This window comes from Manis pentadactyla, chromosome 7 (assembly GCF_030020395.1).
Source record: "Manis pentadactyla isolate mManPen7 chromosome 7, mManPen7.hap1, whole genome shotgun sequence".
Lineage (NCBI taxonomy): Eukaryota > Metazoa > Chordata > Mammalia > Pholidota > Manidae > Manis > Manis pentadactyla.
Genome location: NC_080025.1, coordinates 40,076,570 through 40,095,174, shown reverse-complemented (window position 1 = coordinate 40,095,174; position 18,605 = coordinate 40,076,570). Strand labels below are relative to the sequence as shown.

The 18,605-nt window shown below is 44.9% G+C and overlaps 1 protein-coding gene across 3 annotated transcripts in view; it reads left to right on the top strand.

Annotated features, from left to right (window-relative positions):
- The window catches only part of LANCL2 (LanC like glutathione S-transferase 2), a 240,610-nt gene that overhangs the window by 99,936 nt on the left and 122,069 nt on the right, over positions 1–18,605 (top strand). The window contains exon 1 of one of the 3 annotated variants that reach the window (XM_036910339.2): positions 14,890–15,882. The exons of 1 other annotated variant lie outside the window; for it this stretch is intronic. In XM_036910339.2, the coding sequence (XP_036766234.2) occupies positions 15,679–15,882 (204 nt within the window). In that variant the 5' untranslated portion in view covers positions 14,890–15,678. Of the gene's footprint in view, positions 1–14,889; positions 15,883–18,605 lie in introns of those variants that run through there. One more of the 3 variants, XM_036910338.2, reaches the window with a different exon arrangement.

The window sequence follows — 18,605 nt, the reverse complement described above, 5'->3', positions numbered from 1 at the left end:
TGCGTCAACATGATTAAGGGTTTTTCTCCACCCACTCATCTGAGCAGGGACAGCCCACATTAGGCAGATAGTTGGGGGTCCTCCCTCTGTGTGAGAGGAGCCAAAGGAGTTCAGGATGGGTGCAGGGAAGCAATTGCAGGGATCAGCCACAGGTTGTAAACTGGGTGAGGGCAGAGTGGTCCTGAAGGAGGCGGAAAGAGTTGGAAGCAGTTGGATTAATGGAACGGAGGTCCTGGTAAGTTTGAAGGAACTCTGGAGTGGGACGCCAGATGCAGTGATCTGGAAAAGCCCAGGTGGGGGTGCTGGTGTGGGATGCCTGAAGCTGAGGTTGTGCAGGGAGTGGGTGTGGGTCCTGGTTGAGACCTGAGTCCGCTCTGGTCATGGAGGGGGGCCGGGGCTCAGGGACTCTGGATGCAAGGTGTTTGGGGGAGGAGAGGTCCACGCACTGAGGAGCCAGGGCGCTGGGACAGTCATCTCCATGCATTTGGAAATGCCTCCGACATTCCAAATGGAAAGGACAGGAAAGCATAACTGCAGCTGGAAGGCTGAGAGCCAGGGAGCCAGGGACCCGTTAGACTGCGCCCAGCCAGCATGACAGGTGGCACAGTGGGATTCATGAGCTTCAAAAATGGAAGGTTAGAATCACGGGAAGATAGTGGTGTGAGTAGTTCAGTGGAAATCTCCTCCCTAAAACATATATATTTATGAAAATACAATAAATACAACTATTCCTAAAAGACACCAGTGGATACGGTACAACAGCCAGGATACATCTACATCTGCGAGAACTAAACAGCTCATGAAGGGAGTAAGATACAATCCACGGACACGTGGGACCCAAGCACTCCCCCCACCCCAGAACCTGGTGGGATGAAAGGAGTTGGAATGGGGAGGCAGTGAAAGCCAGGACTGCTAAACAACCAGCTTTAGAAATCCGCACCCGGAGTGCAGACACAAGGTGCACAGGGTGCTGGATATTAGAGAAACAGAAAAACAAACCCTGTCGCAAGTCCCCGCAACCAGCGCCCCTGAGTCAAAAGAAAAGAGAGTGCTTTTTGAAGCCTTAAAGAGACAGGGACCACACAGCTGGACAAAGTTGTCCGGCACACTCAGCCAGCAGCTGGCAATCCAGGGTACTTTAGGTGCCCTAACCCCCTGGGTGGCAGCACAGCTCTGAAGCCCCTCATGGCACTACACAGCCTGCCAGTCATTCCCCCACATGGCATGTACCCCCAACACACTGCCCCAGTAGTGGGAGAGTGGCAGCGTCCATGGGGGGCAGCGACACTGGAGGGGACTGGGAGTGGCCTGCATGTGCCAGAAGTGCCAGAGGGGACCAGGAGTGGCTCAAGTGAGCCTGCTGCAGCAGCGCTCGAGCTGCCTGGGAGCGGCCCGCATGCACCGGTGCCAGTGACGCCAGAGGGGCCCAAAAGAGGTCCGCACAAGCCTGTGGTGGTGGCAACAGAGCAGCCGGGAGTGGCCTGCTCATAAAAGCAGTGGTGGTGCCAGAGGGGCAGGGGAGAGCCCGCGCATACCTGCAGTGGTGCCAGAGGGAACAGCTGTGCTCCCAGCAGCCGATGGAAAACCCAGCCCAATGCACAGTGATGTGGGCAAGACCCAAAGGTTGCTGCTGGCACACAGCTGCCGGGCAGGGACACTGCTATCATGGAGGAGTGCACCTGGCGTGCCTGCCACTCCCCGTAGGGCTCTGTGCTGCTCTGACGGAGACCCCACCCACAGCAACTTAGGGGATTAACCCAGTCTCTGCTCCAGGAGTGTGAGTAACTGACGCAGGCAGCAGAGAAGGGCAAGGAATCCAGCAAGCAGGAAAGGACTTTCTTATTCCAGCTGACACACCTGCAACCTGCCTACAGCCACCACTATCACCATGAAAAGGCAAAAAAATTTAGTCCAGTCCAAGATAGTTCAGACAACACCTGAGAGGGGATCTGCAGAGACAGACCTAACCAGTATCCCTGAAAAAGAATTCAAAATAAAAATCATAAACATGCTGATGGAGCATCAGAGAAATATGCAAGAGCTAAGGGATGACATCCGGAGTGAGATTACAGAAATGAAACAATCTCTGGAAGGATTTATAAGCAGAATGGATAAGATGCAAGAGGCCATTGATGGAATAGAAACCAGAGAACAGGAACGCATAGAAGCTGACACAGAGAGAGATAAAAGGATCTCACGAAATGAAACAATATTAAGGGAACTGTGTGACCAATCCAAAAGGAACAATATCTGCATTATAGGGATACCAGAAGAAGAAGAGAGAGAAAAAGGGATAGAAAGAGTCTTTGAAGAAATAATTGCTGAGAACTTCCCCAAACTGGGGGAGGAAATAGTTGCTCAGACTACAGAAGCACACAGAACTCCGAACATAAGGGACCCAAAGAGGAAAACACCAAGACACATAATAATTAAAATGGCAAAGATCAAGGACAAGGAGACAGTATTAAAGGCAGCCAAAGAGAGAAAAAAGGTCACCTACAAAGGAAAGCCTATCAGGCTATCATCAGACTTCTCAACAGAAACCTTACAAGCCAGAAGAGAATGGCACAATATATTTAATGGAATGAAACAGAACTGCCTTTAATCAAGAATACTGTATCCAGCATGATTATCATTTAAATATAAAGGAGGGATTAAACAATTCCCAGACAAGCAAAAGTTGAGGAAATTTGCCTTCGAAAAACCACCTCTACAGGGTATTTTAGAGGGACTGCTCTAGAATGGGAGTACTCCTAAAAAGAGCACAGAACAAAACACCCACTATATGAAGAATGTAGGAGGTGGAATAAGAAGGGAGAGAAATAAAGAATCATCAGACTCTGTTTATAATAGCTCAATAAGTGAGTTAAGTTAGACAGTAAGGTACTAAAGAAGCTAACCTTGAACCTTTGGTAACCACGAATCTAAAGCCTGCAATGACAATAAGTACATATCTTTCAATAATCACCCTAAATGTAAATGCAATGAATGCACCAATAAGAAACAGAGTAATAGAATGGATAAAAAAGCAAGACTCATCTATATGCTGCTTACAAGAGACTCACCTCGAACCCAAAGACATGCACAGACTAAAAGTCAAGGGATGGAAAAAGATATTTCATGCAAACAATAGGGAGAAAAAAGCAGGTGTTGCAGTATTAGTATCAGACAAGATAGACTTCAAAACAAAGAAAGTAACGAGATAAAGAAGGACATTACAAAATGATTAAGGGCTCAGTCCAACAAGAGGATATAACCATTATAAATATATATGCACCCAATACAGGAGCACCAACATATGTAAAACAAATACTAACAGAATTAAAGGAGGAAATAAAATGCAATGTATTCATTTTAGGAGACTTTAACACACCACTCACTCCAAATGACAGATCCACCAGACAGAAAATAAGTAAGGACATAGAGGCACTGAGCAACACACTAGAACAGATAGACCTAATAGACATCTAAAGAACCCTGCATCCAAAAGCAACAGCATACACATTCTTCTCAACTGCACATGGAAAATTCTCCAGTATAGACTACATACTAGGCCACAAAAAGAGCCTCAGTAATTTTAAAAAGATTGAAATCTAACCAACCAACTTTTGTGCAACAAAGGTCTAAAACTAGAAATAAATTGTACAAAGAAAGCAAAAAGACTCACAAACACATGGAGGCTTAACAACAGGCTCCTAAATAATCAATGGATCAATGACCAAATTAAAATGAAGATCCAGCAATATATGGCAACAAATGACAACAAACAACCCCACAAAGCCCCAACTTCTGTGGGATGCAGTGAAAGTAGTCTTAAGAGGAAAGTATACAGCAATCCAGGCATATTTGCAGAAGGAAGAATAATCCCAAATGAATTGTCTAATATCACAATTACCGAAATTGGAAAAAGAAGAACAAATAAGGTCTAAGATCAGCAGAAGGAGGGACATAATAAAGATCAGAGAAGAAATAAATAAAATTGAGAAGAATAAACCAATAGAAAAAAATCAATGAAACCAAGAGCTGGTTCTTTGAGAGAAGAAACAAAATAGATCAGCCTCTAGCCAGACTTATTAAGAGAAAAAGAGAGTCAACACACATCAACAGAACAGAAACGAAAAAGGAAAAATCACAACAGATGCCACAGAAATACAAAGAATTATTAGAGAATTCTATGAAAACCTATATGCTAACAAGCTGCAAAACCTAGGAGAAATGGACAACTTCCTAGAAAAATACAACCTTCCAAGACTGACCCATAAAGAAACAGAAAATCTAAACAGACCAATAACCAGCAATGAAATTGAAGCGGTAATCAAAAAACAACCCAAGAACAAAATGCCCGGGCCAGATGAATTTACATCGGAATTTTATCAGACATACAGAGAAGACATAATAACTATTCTCCTTAAAGTTTTCCAGCAAATAGAAGAGGAGAGAATACTCCCAAACTCATTCTATGAAGCCAAAATCTCCCTAATACCAAAACCAGGCAAAGACCCCACCAAAAAAGAAAACTACAGACCAATATCCGTGATGAACGTAGATTCAAAAATACTCAACAAAATGTTAGGAAACCGAATTCTAAAATACATCAAAAGGATCATACACCATGACCAAGTGGGATTCATCCCAGCTATGCAAAGATGGTACATCATTTGAAAATCCATCAACATCATCCAGCACATCAACAAAAAGAAGGAGAAAAAGCTCATGATCATCTCCATAGATGCTGAAAAAGCATTTGACAAAATGCAACATCCATTCATGATAAAAACTCTCAACAAAATGGGTATAGAGGGCAAGTACCTCAACATAATAAAGGCCATATATGATAAACCCACAGCCAACATCATACTGAACAGCGAGAAGCTGAAAGGTTTTCCTGTGATATCCAGAACAAGACAGGGATGCCCACTCTCCCCACTGTTATTTAACATAGTACTGGAGGTCCTAGCCACAGCAATCAGACAAAACAAAGAAATGTAAGGATTCCATGTTGGTAAAGAAGAAGTTAAACTGTCGCTATTTGCAGATGACATGATATTGTACATAACCCTAATGACTCTACTCCAAAACTAGTAGAACTAATATCGGAATTCAGCAAAGTTACAGGATACAAAATTAACACACAGACATCTGTCACTTTCCTATACACTAAAAATGAACTAATAGAGAAATCAGGAAAACAATTCCATTCACAATACCATCAAAAAGAATAAAATACCTAGGAATAAACCTAACCAAGGAAGTGAAAGACCTATACACTGATAACTATAAGACACTCTTAAGAGAAAATCAGTGGGTCACTCACAACTGGAAACTCATCAAATTCTCCTGTCTAGGAAGAATTAATATTGTCAAAATGGCCATCCTGCCCAAAATAATATTCAGAGTCGATGCAATCCCTATCAAAATACCAACAGCATTCTTCAATGAACTGGAACAAATAGTTCAAAAATTCATATGGGAACACCAAAGACCCCAAATAGCCAAAGCAATCCTGAGAAGGAAGAATAAATTTGGGAGGGATCTCACTTCCCAACTTCAAGCTCTACTGCAATGCCACAGTAATCAAGAGAATTTGGTACTGGCACAAGAACAGAGCCACAGACCAAGGGAACAGAATGGAGACTCCAAACATATATGGTCAATAAATATTCGATAAAGGGGCCATGGACATACAATGGGGGAAATGACAGTCTCTTCAACAGATGGTGCTGGCAAAACTGCACAGCTACATGAAAGAGAATGAAACTGGATCACTGTCTAACCCCATACACAAAAGTAAATTCGAAACAGATCAAAGACTTGAACATAAGTCATGAAACCATAAAACCTTTAGAAAAAAACATAGACAAAAATGTCTTAGACATAAATATGAGTGACCTCTTCTTGAACATATGTCCCCGGGCAAGGGAAACAAAAGCAAAAATGAACATATGGGACTGTATGAAGCTGAAAAGCTTCTGTACAGAAAAGGACACCATCAATAGAACAAAAAGGTATCCTACAGTATGGGAGAATATATTCATAAATGACAGATCCAATAAAGGGTTGACATCCAAAATATATAAAGAGCTCAAACACCTCAACAAACAAAAAGCAAATAATCCAATTAAAGAATGGAAAGAGGAGCTGAAGAGACACTTCTCTATAGAAGAAATTCAGATGGCCAACAGACACATGAAAAGATGCTCCACATCTCTTGTCATCAGAGAAATGCAAATTAAAACCACAATGAGATATCACCTCACACCAGTAAGGATTGCCACCATCCAAAAGACAAACAACAACAAATGTTGGCAAGGTTGTGGAGAAAGGGGAACCCTCCTACACTGCTGTTGGGAATGTAAATTAGTTCAACCATTGTGGAAAGCAGTATGGAGGTTCCTCAAAATGCTCAAAATAGACTTAAAATTTGACCCAGAAATTCCACTTTTGGAATTTACCCTAAGAATGCAGCACTCCAGTTTGTAAAAGACAGATGCACCACTATGTTTGTCATACCTCTATTTACAATAGCCAAGATACGGAAGCAACCTAAATGTTCATCAGTAGATGAATGGATGAAGAAGATGTGGTACATATACGCAATGGGACATTATTCAGCCATAAGAAGAAAACAAATCCTACCATTTGCAACAACATGGATGGTGCTAGAGGGTATTATGCTCAGTGAAATAAGCCAGGCAGAGAAAGACAAGTACCAAATGGTTTCATTCATCTGTGGAGTATAAGAATAAAGAAAAACTGAAGGAACAAAACAGCAGCAGAATCACAGAACCCAGAAATGGAATAACAGTTGCCAAAGGGAAAGGGACTCGGGATGATGGGTGGGAAGGGAGGGATAAGGGCAGTTAAAAGAAAGGGGACATTACAATTAGCATGTACAATGTTGAGGGGGTACGGGATGGGCTCTACAACACAGAGAAGACAAGTAGTGATTTTACAGCATCTTACTACGCTGATGGACAGTGACAGTGAAGGGGTATGTGGGGGGAACTTGGTGAAGGGGGGAGCCTAGTAAACATAATGTCCTTCATGTAATTGTAGATTCATGATACCAAAATATAAAAAATGGAAGGTTTAGCTCCTTACTGAGCTGTCTTTTTATCCCACATCACTCTAATTCACACAAGGGCACCAGGCTGGAACAGACCCCGTCATCCTGAGGACAGGGAGTTGTCATGACAACCGCATCTCCCTCACCATTGCATTGGGCCAGGGGGTGGGTCCTGGCATCCACTTCCATGGAAACAGCCAGGCTCACATTCTGGAGGGACAGTGTCATCATCTGGAAGACCTTTACTGATCTGGGATTCTTTCTCTTACCAGCCTTACTGTCTCTTTTAGGAAGCCTTCCAGGATTGTTCCATAGCCCTCATCTCTGGCCCAATCTGGCTTCTACCATGGGTCGCTGATTTGGGGAGAAGAGGAGGAAGCCATGCAGGGAGTACAGCGTGCTGTGAGAGTTCATGCGACAGAGAGGTCATCAGGAAAGACATCCCTAATATTTCATTCAAGCAATATTTATTAAGGACCCACTATGTTCTGGGAATTGTGCCAGCGCCAGGGACATAGTGGTAAATAAAATGAAATCCCAGTCTTCTTGGAGGGGACATTCTATTAGTAGGAGGAAGACAGATAAGAAATAGACTAGCAAAACATACAGTGCATTGCTGTCCAGTAGAAACAGAGTGGGAGCCACACAGGTCATTTTTACTTTTGTGGTGGCCACATTAAAAAAAAGAAAAAGAAAAAGGCAAAAATAACTTTAATAATCCACTTTATTTCACCCAATTAAGGTAGGCAGAATAATGGCTCCCAAAGATATGCACATCCTAATTCCATGGATTTGTGAAAGTGTGACATCACATGGCAAGAGGGACTGCAGAAGTGAGTAAGAAGCTGGAGATTGGGAGATCATTCTGGATTATCTGGATGCTCCAGTGTAATCAAGGATCCTCAGAAGGGAAAGAGGGAGGCAGGAGACACCCAGAGAGAGGGAGATATGTTGACGGAGGCAGGGGTTGGAGTGAGGCAGAGGGCATTGAGAGCAAAGGAATGTGGCCAGCTTCTAGAAGCTGGAAAAGGCAAGGGAACAGACTCCTCCCTAGAGCCTCCAGAAGGGACACAGCTTGATTTTAGCGCTGTAAGACTCATTTGGGACCTCCAGAACTGTAAGATGATATATCTGTCTTCTAATGAGCCACTAAGTGTGTGGTAATTTGTTACAGCAGCTGTAAGAAACTAATACACCCATATTTCCAAATTACTATCATTTCAACATGTAATCAACATAAAAATTTAGAGATTTTTTGCATTCTATTTTTTTCATTTATACTACATCTTCAAAGTCTGATGTGTATTTTGTACTTACAGTACGTCTTAATTTAGATTGGCTACATTTCAAGTGTTAATAGTCACATGTGGCTGGTGGCTCACCTATTTGCAGAGGTGTAGAATGTCAAATGGTGATAAATGCAGGGTAGAAAGCTAGGAAGTGCTGGCAATAGTTAGGAAGGGGAATAGTTTGGAATTTTAGGTAGGGTGTTTAGGGCAAACGCCAGAAATGTGAGAAGGATCCAGCTGTTCGAGCAGCTGAGGAAAGGGCATTCTAGGCGAGGGAACAGCTGGAGTGAACACCAAGCCAGAAGCCAGTGGGCAGAGCAGAGTAAGGGCAGGAATGGCAGTAAATGACATGGGGACGTTAGGAAGGGTGATAGTTCATGTAGGGCCTTGGGGGACTTTGGCTTTGCTCTGAGGAATTGTGTAAGGGTTTTGAGCAAGGAAAAGACTTGCTTGCCCTGTGTTTTAACAGAGTTATTGTGACTGCTGGGTGGGGGACAGGCTGTGAAGGCAGAAGGCAGGAAGCAAAGTCATAATCACTGGAGCTATTTTGCTTATTGAACTCTAACTGCCACTACTGGCTGATATTTATTGAGGGTTCCCCTATGTGCCAGGTGCTGTGCTAAATGTATTTGGTGCCTGGGCTCATGGTATTCCTCACATCACTTTGATCCTGTTTTACAGATGAACAGACTGAGGCTCAAAGAGATACAGTTGCCAAGTTAGCCAAATTCATTCAGCCCTTAAGTGCCAGAGCTGCGGTTTGAACCTATGGCTGTTTGACTCCAAAGCTCCTGCTTTTCCAAGGTTTCCATGTATGGTTGTTCAGGTTGGACACTGCACAACTCTAGAGGGCACCATTCACAGAGTAGACATCATTTCTTTGTTTGTTTTTTAACCATTGCCAGCAGATGACAGTGAAATGTCTCGCTCTAGCAAAATTATTATATTATGAAAATTTTCCAGAAATAGAAGTAAAGTATCTTGAAGAGAGGACACCTTTTCTAATTTGTTGAAAGAAGCTGTAAGGGCCAGTGATGACTCTGCTTAATTCCTATATAAGTCTGTGTGTCACTACCTGCGGCTGCCATTGTGCTGAGTAACAAACAACCGACCACAAAACCTCAGAGACTTTTAACAGTATATACTGATTTTTGCTCCTGAGTCTATGGGTCAGCTGGTTAGCTCTGCTAAATTGGCTGGGCTCCATCTTATATCTGGGACAGCAGCGGGTATCGTGAGTCCTCAAAGGCCTTGGCTCTTACCACATCTTTCATCCTCCAGCAAGCTAGCCTGAGCATGTTCTCACGGCAGAGGAGCAAGAGAAAACATGCGCACCCTCTTGAGGTCCAAGCTCATCCATGATCACTTGCACTCACTGTGTTGGCAGGAGCCACTTACATGGTCACCCCAGACTCAAGGATAGGAAGGAGGCTCCCACTCTTGATGGGAGATGCTGCACATTATAGAAGGTGCAGAAATGGAAAGGAGAGAATTGAGAGCATTTTTGCAGTCAGTCTACCACAGGCTTCTTTGACCCATAGAAAAAAATTCCAGAAAAACTAGGTCTTCCAGAAACCACTCACTTGATGATGAGGTTAGGACCCTACCTTGGGGATCCCACCATCTGAGGAAAGAGGCAGATCCACCCACTCGCACCCACAGCAGCAGGCTGGCCCCGTGCAGGCTAAGTTTTTAGGGGTTAGGGTTTCTGGAAGAAGTAAGTGTGCACACTAAGCACTGTTTTCTCCATGTTCCTCAAACACCCAAGCTTGATCCCACCTCAGAGCCTTTGGGCTTGCTGTTCCTTCTGCCTGGAACAGAAAAAGACACACTTGTGTATCAGTGACTACAGTGAGAATTGTTACAGCCTTTCTGAAAGGGAATCTGGCAGCATCAGTTACAATTGGAAATGCATTTTACCCTTGACTCAGCAGCTCCATTCCTGGGAATGCATCCCACTGAAATCAAACCTCCAGAATGAAGTAAAGGTATATATGGAAGGGTGTTTGCTGGAGGACTAGGGTAACAGGAAACTGAGAATCAAAGATGGAATCCTATCTTTGGGTCAAATAAATGATGGTCCACCCACTTGGTGAACAATTAATGCAGTCATTCCAAAGAGCAACCTAGAATCCATTCTAATGGGCTTGGTTCAGTGGTCCCAACTCCAGCCGCACATAGCATCACCTGGGAATGTTTAAAAATCCTCATCCTCAGACCATACCCCAGAACAGCCATCAGAGTCCCTGGGGCCAGAGCATCAGTATTTTGTAAAACTCCAAGTGATTCCAAACTGCAGCCAGAGTGGGAACCACTGACATGGAGGGCTTTCTTGTGGCATAGAGTGAGGAAAGGAGGAGTCAGGGGTGTGAGTGCAGCGAGCCCAAAGAAAGGCACCCCCCATAGATTGGTTTATCAAGCTATGTGTCAGGCTGTCTTCTGTGCATTTAGTTATCATAACAACTCTGATGACTGACTGTTATTATCCCCATGTTACAGATGGAAAGACTGAATCACAGAATGATTTAGGCATTTGCTCAAAGTCACAGGCTATTAAGTGGCAGATTGGGATTTGAATCCAGGCCATCTGGTTCCAGAAACTGCTGTGCTCTGACTACTAAACTTCATATCTGTACATATGTATGTATTTAAATATAGATTCACATATTCATGTATGTAATATTCCTATATATATATTTCTACATCTCTAGTCTTCCTATATGCATAATACTCCTGTTTCTATATACCGTATTTATATATAATGCCCATATATTTTTCAAATAATATTTATGCATATTAGTACAATATAGTTTTCTTCTATATGATATTCCTATTATAGGCATAGTACGTACAGGCGTAATTCTTTATAGGTGTAATATTCCTATGTATTCATATATAATACTACTGTATAAAATATTCTTAAATATTTCTTGATATATGATATTCCTTTGTATAGAACATTCATAAATGTAAAATATTCATTTTTATAATATTCCATGTATTTCTGTATATAATGTGCCTAAACAAAGATTTCCATATATATACCTATACAGTTGACCCTTGAATAACATGGGTTTGAGCTGCCCAGGTACACTTCACACACTGACTTTCTTCAATAAATATACTGGAAAAGTGTTTGGAGATTTACAACAATTTAGAAAGACATTTTCTTTTCTTTAGCTTACTTTATTCTAAAAATACAGTATAAAATACACATAACATACAAAATATGTGTCAATCAACAGTTTATGTTGTTGCTAAGGCTTCTGGCCAACAGGAGACTATTAGTAGTTAAGTTTGGGGGGAGTCAAAAGTTATACACAAATTTTCAACTGCACATAGGGTCAGCATCCCTAACCCTTGCATTACTTAAGGATCAATTGTATATACAATGTTCATATATATCTGAGTATATATACATAGTATTCCTATATACAACAGTTCATATATAGTATTCTTTTGTATTCCTATACATAAAACTTCTTTCTAAGTAACGTTCATATATATTATGTAAAGAACCCTTTTCCAATGAAAAATGAACATTCCATATGGTTGAAACTATGATTATATGCACTGGAGGAAGGACCCTCCCACCCCAGATTTTTGGGATGGGGTAGGAGGTGTCAGGGGGAGAGAGATGGGAGAAGAAAAAGAGCTGATTGGAGAAAGGTAGCAGAGAAGGTCTCCCAGCCCAAAGGGAAGGCAGGCTGGGCTGGGGGCTCACCAGAGGGACGCTGACCTGCCCAGGCCACCCTGGACCACCAAGGGGCTCCTCCCAGCTCCCTGGGGAGGATGAACTGGGGAGCACAGAATAACCATGTTCAGCAAATTGAAGAGTCCTCATTTAAACTTTCCTTAAATGAAAATATTTTTCTTTTATTAACCTTCTAAGCCCCCTGGCCTTGGCTCCCAGTTCACTCACTCATTCATTCCTTCACTCATTCACGTCACCAGTTTCCCCAGCACCTCTGTGGCACGGTAGACACCTCTGTAGACCCTTCCAGGCACTAGGGAGGCAGAGGTGAGCAGACTAAAGTCCCACCCTGGGGAGCAGTGCATGGCAACAGGCAGTGTAGAGTCAGCTATATGGGCTTAAGTGCTGGGCAGTCAGGGGAGCAGGCAGAGAAGGGGGCTCTGCTGGGGGTGGGGAGGCACAATGATAAAAGGCTCCTCAGGGAAACCCTGGGAAGAAGGGTGCCCTTGACGGACAAACTGAAGGAGGAGGTGAGAGGGTGACATATGATGATCTGTAGGGAAGAGAGATTCAGGCAGTGGGACAGCATGTGCAAAGGCCCTGAGGCGGGAGCATGTCTGCTGTATCAAAGAATGGCAAGGCAGCCAGTATTGTTTCCTCTCTTCCTACCATGTGAGATCTTGGCCCACATTCCTCCCCTGCTCAAATCCCTTCTGAGAACCCCCACCCCAGGCCTGCATGGATAGGGAGAACTTCCAGCCTCGCCACTCACTCTCTCACTTCTTTGAAGGGTGTCCTACAAATTGAGCTCAAATCTGACACTATCTATATAGCCTTAGATCCCACTGGTAAAGGGCACCATCCATAAGGCCATCCCTATGTCAGAGCCAATCAAAGTCCAGGCTGTCACCTATGCTTCTAGCCCACTGTCTAAAAATCAGAGGTTCGCACAACCCCGGTTGGATCATTTTTTAGAATGACTCACAAAATTCGTATCATTTTTAGAACAACTCCCAAAATCCAGAGTACTTATAATAAAGGATATAGGCTGGACAGCCAGATAAAGAGGTACCTAGGGCAAGGCCCCAGAAGGGTCTCCAACGGCAGGAGCTTCTGTCCCCGTGGAACTGGGATGGACTGACCTCCATCCACAAGGATGTGTTCACCAGCTCAGAAGCTCATCAAAACTTGTTCAACAGTTTCTATAGAAGAGAGGACAAGTCAAGATGATGAAAAGAGAAGATGTAAATGGAGCTCTAGGTTAAGATGTGGCCACATAGCTGAGGTGAATAAACAGCTACAATTACATACTACATTTTTAGGACAGAAAAATCACAAGTGGTAACACACAGAGCCGCACATCTTTTACTGCCCGACAAAATTAAACAGGTAAAAGTCCTTGCTAACTTTTGAATCTAAACGTAGATGCAATTTAGATCTAATTTCAGAATCTAAATTCAAGACGTCATTTGTGTCATAGTTGTGGCAGAAAGGGCATTGTGAAATAAAGTGAATCGCAACTACTGTGCTACTTGGGAAAGAAGAGCCCCCCAGAAGGGAAAGTGAACAATTTAAATTAACCGTCAAGGAAAGTTTTTGGCCGTGCTGCAAACAAACTATAAATCTTTCAGAAGATGCACCTACAGACACATACACAAAGACAGAGCAATTAGAATGGGATCAAATAACCAAAATCACAGGAAACTTCATTACTATTTTAAAGTCCATATAATGCTCCACTACTATTGAAATTACTCCTCTCTCCAAGACAGTGCAAATGAAGAGGTTGTCACAATTTTGCTCATGAGAATACTGTTGGCTTTCTTTTTCCAAATTTTCAGTAATAAAACTTTAAAGTATGTTATCTGCGATTACAAAGAGAAAACTAACCAATGTAAAATTGACCTAAATTAACATGGAAAGTAAACGGGTGGGAAGGGAGAAGGGTTTTTATAAACTATCGAGTGTAGCCGCCCCATCCCCTTCCCAGAGGGTGGAGAGTGGGGCTGAAAATCCAACCTGTTTTCACTGGATCTTCCTACTGATGGGCTCCAGCTTGAAGCTACGTGGGCGCCCCATACTAAATCACCTCGCTAGCATGTTTGATCACTCAGGGGTGATCAAGAGGGTTCCTGATTAATAATAATACACTCCTATCACTTAGGAAATTCTGAGGAGTTGAAGAGCTCTACGCCAGGAAAGGGGACGAAGTGGGAGAAAGATGGACGCTGGACAGGGGAATGAAGCAAGAAAATCAGGCTGGCCCTCAAGGGATGCCCCTGTAACGGGCATCCCGTTATATCACTTCTATTTTCTTGAACTTTGAGGATAGCTATGCTGAGTACACTTTGTTTTTCAGTTTTCTGCTACCCTGGAATATCCCGTGGTCATCCTCTCTGCAGGGGGTGTTCCTGCGCACACCCCTGTGCAGCCGGGGAGCCCATAGGGCAGGCAGCAGGGGGAAGCCAGGCCAGAGGCAGGATTGGTCCTTTTCTGTGCTTTGGTGTTTTTCTCTATCACGTGACTTTTATGTTATGTTAATATATACTTTGCTTCCTTCCAGAAAAGAATTAATATCACTCTATGCTACAATCCTTACCTTTCTCATCCACTGACTTGGAATCCTGGGGGCAGAAACCATCTTTTTAATCTCTTACTTTGTCATTACCTCGTGCCATCTAGCATTCAACTAATGTTTAAATGGAAAAAAACGGAATTATTTCCCTCAAGGAGAAATCATTACATTTGGTCCCAAATAATTAAAGAAGCAGTACAAAGAGAACCAATAAAGACTTATAAGTTTCATACTGTTACCATATAAATGTCAAGATTTGCTTGTGTACTTTTATTATACATGTTACGTTCCCGGGCAATTAACATTGGAGGAATCTCTCGGGGCAATTAAATATTTCGATGATTGAGTATTCTTTCACATGATCTTCCGCTACCAAAGACATCCGTTTATTTAAAACAAAGGGATTAAAAAAAAAAAAACGCCCGTGGCTCCTCCTCCAGACACCCCCTCCCAACAGTGGTGAACAGAAGGGCCTGTTCCCGCCGGAGACACTATCCTTGCAGTGTTTGGGGCTGTTCAGAAACTGTCATCCTTAGAAGAGATTTTTTTCCTAATATCAAACAGACCTGCTGCTATTCCCGGGGCCTGTGCACCCGGGCCGAGGACACCCGCCCCCGGTCGGCGGGAGAAAACGCGGATCGCTGACGGCGCGTCCACGCCGCACACAGCGTGAGGGCAGCGAGCTCCTAGCTCCAGGTTGCCCGGGAGCACGTGCGGCGCCCGGTTCCCCTGGGAAGCCGCGGACGGGACGGGGTCGTGCAGGCGCTCGGAGGCCCCCGGCTGCAGGGACGGCGGCTGCGCGGGCGGCGCCGGAGTCCTCGGAGCGCACCCGCCGCGGCCAGGTCCCACGGGAGGCTCCCGCCCGCTCCGAATCACCGCTCGTGGCCTTCCTAAAGGGCTCCTCGCTGACGCCGCGCGGGGCCCCGCAGAGAGGCTGCCACCGCCAGTGCGCCGCGGCCCGGCAGCGCTCTCCAGTGGAAACGCGTCGGCAGGATACTTGTCCCGGTGCGCACGCCGTACCGCGCGGCCGCGGGGGTGAGGGCGCGCGACGGAGATGGGCGAGGCCGTGTCGAAGAGGCTGAAGCTGCATCTGAGCGCGGAGGCAGAAATGGAGGAGCGGGCGTTCGCCAATCCCTTCCTGGACTACGAGGCCGCCGCCTCCGCGGCGCTTGCTGCCGGAGCGGCGGAGGAGCCAGGCTGTACTCGCCCCACGCCCACCAACAACGAGCTCGGCCTGCCTTTCCACGACGACGGGAAGGTGAGTCGGTGGGGCGTGCGGGGTGTCGCGGGAGCTCGGGCGGTGGGACCGTCCGCCGGCCCCGTGACGTCATCCGACCGCGCCGCACGCCCCGCAGGGTGGGCCAGGGAGCCGCGGTCAGCGCACGGCCCTGGCTGGACAGGCCTTCAGGGCTGCGGTTCGCCGGGACACTCTCCCAGGCGGGGCCCTTCCTGGTCTCCCGTGCCGTTGGAATGCACCGGTGGGGCGCTATGTTTCGTGGCCCTTGGAAGCGTCCGTCCGTGCTCCAGGGTCGGAGGATATGCAGTGCCCTGAGCGCACTCCCAGCTCGAGCTGCGAAACGAGCCCGATGACAACCTGCTCATGGCTTTCCTGAGGCCGGCTCTTTAGTGGGGCCCGGCTTCTGGGCCCCTGACCTTGGAATTTCCAGCTTAGGAACCGCAAAAGCATAGTTCAGACACGATAGCGTCATTTTGATGGGTCGTGTGCGTGCCCAGGTATCTGAGTACACGTTAACTTGCTAGGGGAAAAGTGGAAATAAAGGAAAGCGTGAACATCAGCAGAACTGTTTTCAGGTTTGGTAGAACCACGTTTACTAATCATTTCTTCACCCATGTCAGTGTTCTAAGTCCCACTTCCCCTCCGGAGCTCCCCATGTATTTTCTATTCGTAAAGATACAAGTTTGCCAAAAGTATTAATAAAATTTTGAAGGGGCCATTTGTCTGAGTACGGAATCTCAGGCAAGTGAGGGCTTCTGTAAACCACTCTTTTCTAATGTGATTAAAAGGTGGATAAAAATAGGTAATTCACAGTGGTGTTAGTGATTGAATTAGGTAAAATACCTAAGTTGACTGGCAAACTGCCTTATAAAGTACCTAGTAGACCTCCAATACATGTTAGTCCCCTCCCCTTGAAAATTCAGCCTTACAGCTTAGAGTTCATATGCTAATATTAATTTTTCTCTAGATTTCTTCTGTTTTCAAATACATGAGTGTTAACTCCGGAGAGAGGAAATCCCGGGACAAAATACCTCTAACACCGAAATCAAAGGGAGAAATAAAGTTTAAAACCCGTTTATTGCTTACAAACTGCAGACCAGGGCCATCTGTTTCCGGCTCAACCAGAAGTAAATTAGACCTCCCCCTCACCTCTCAGGTTCAGATAAGCCCTCAATTGCCTGGGTAATGACCCATTGGCATGGAGATGAACCACTTTTCACCCCTGAGGAATGCCTATTGATACGCAGATACAGTAAAGCCATACTCTCCACTGGGGGAAGCACTACAACCAGTGAGATATTCTGGAAACATTACAGTTTTACCCACAGACCACCCCTCCAGAAATCGCACCTTACCCTTTACTCCTTCCCCCTCTTTCGCAATGGTCCCTGGGCCAGAAAACTGAAGCATTGTGACCAGACTAATGACATACAATAGCAATAGCAATATAATCATGATAATCCTCAAGCCAGAGGATTCAGCCTATGCAGATTAAGTAAATGTGCTTTATAGCACAATCTCTCACTAAGCACAAAATATGTTTAATACACTAACACACTATTATTATTATTGGCTACACTTGTTTACTCATTCGTAACAACCATGCTAGATTACTCAAGAACCTTTTACCAAACATTAGACAAAGTCAAGCCTCCTAAGCATTTTTTCTTGACAATAACAGTAAAAAAGCCATAGGATTCAGCTAGGTTCAAAGTCCTATGCAGGTTAAGTCCAGAGCTCGTCCATTCCAACAATCATGTGGCAGCTGCAGCCAGGGGGCACATCCAGGCCACAGGGACTGTAGAAGAAAATAACCATGATCTTTGGGGTCATTCTGCTGTTACTCCGGGAGTACACAGGAGGCCAGCTTCCAGGCCTTTTCCCCAAGATGTCAGAAGAGCCAGCCATCGCCAGTCCATGTGTTGAAATGTCCAGGGTCACGTCCATTTAACAGTATCTAGTTTCCACTTTATTTCTAATTGCTGCTCCCATCTTTACAATGCATGTCTAGTAAAGTGGGTGCCTTGATTGAACTCAATCACCAGTGGCCGGCCATAGACTGCAAAGAGATGCTCCAGGCTCCTCTTAGTGGTTTGCTGATCCTCACAATGTGCAGAAAGAGCAACCAATAGCCCAGTGGCTGTATCCACACACAACATGGCATACCAATATCCTTTTGATATGGGCAGAGGCCCATATAGTCTGTCTGCCACCTGAGGAGGGCTGTTGGCCTCCTTACTATTGTCTCCTGCTGCTGTGGGACTCAGTGTAAGTCCCTCTGAGAGCACACAAGGCACTCTTTCCAGGCTCTCCTGACTTCTTCAAAGGTCAACAGGCTACAGCCCACATTGTCTTTTGCGCCATGTGCAACAAACAGTGACGTAGCCATTGGGCCACATCAGAGACAGACATTCCTTTTAGCCAGAGCACCTGGGCCAATGCGTCTGCATTATTATTCCTTGGGGATGCCAAAGGCAAATGGCTGGTCCCATTATATACAGTAGGTGTCTGTACCACACCACTCCATGGCCTTTGGGTCCAGTCTCACACCCACCCTGTAATGGGGTAAGTGGTTATTATCTTGGTCAGACCTCTTCCGGTGATGGGCTCCGTAGCCACCAAGGCATGGTACACAGCACACATTTGTTTCTCTATCAAGGTGTACCGGACCTCTGCTCCTTTCCATAGTTGTGACCAGGTTCCAGCTGGCAGCAGGAGCAGCAGAAGCAGCCTTCGGCTTGGGC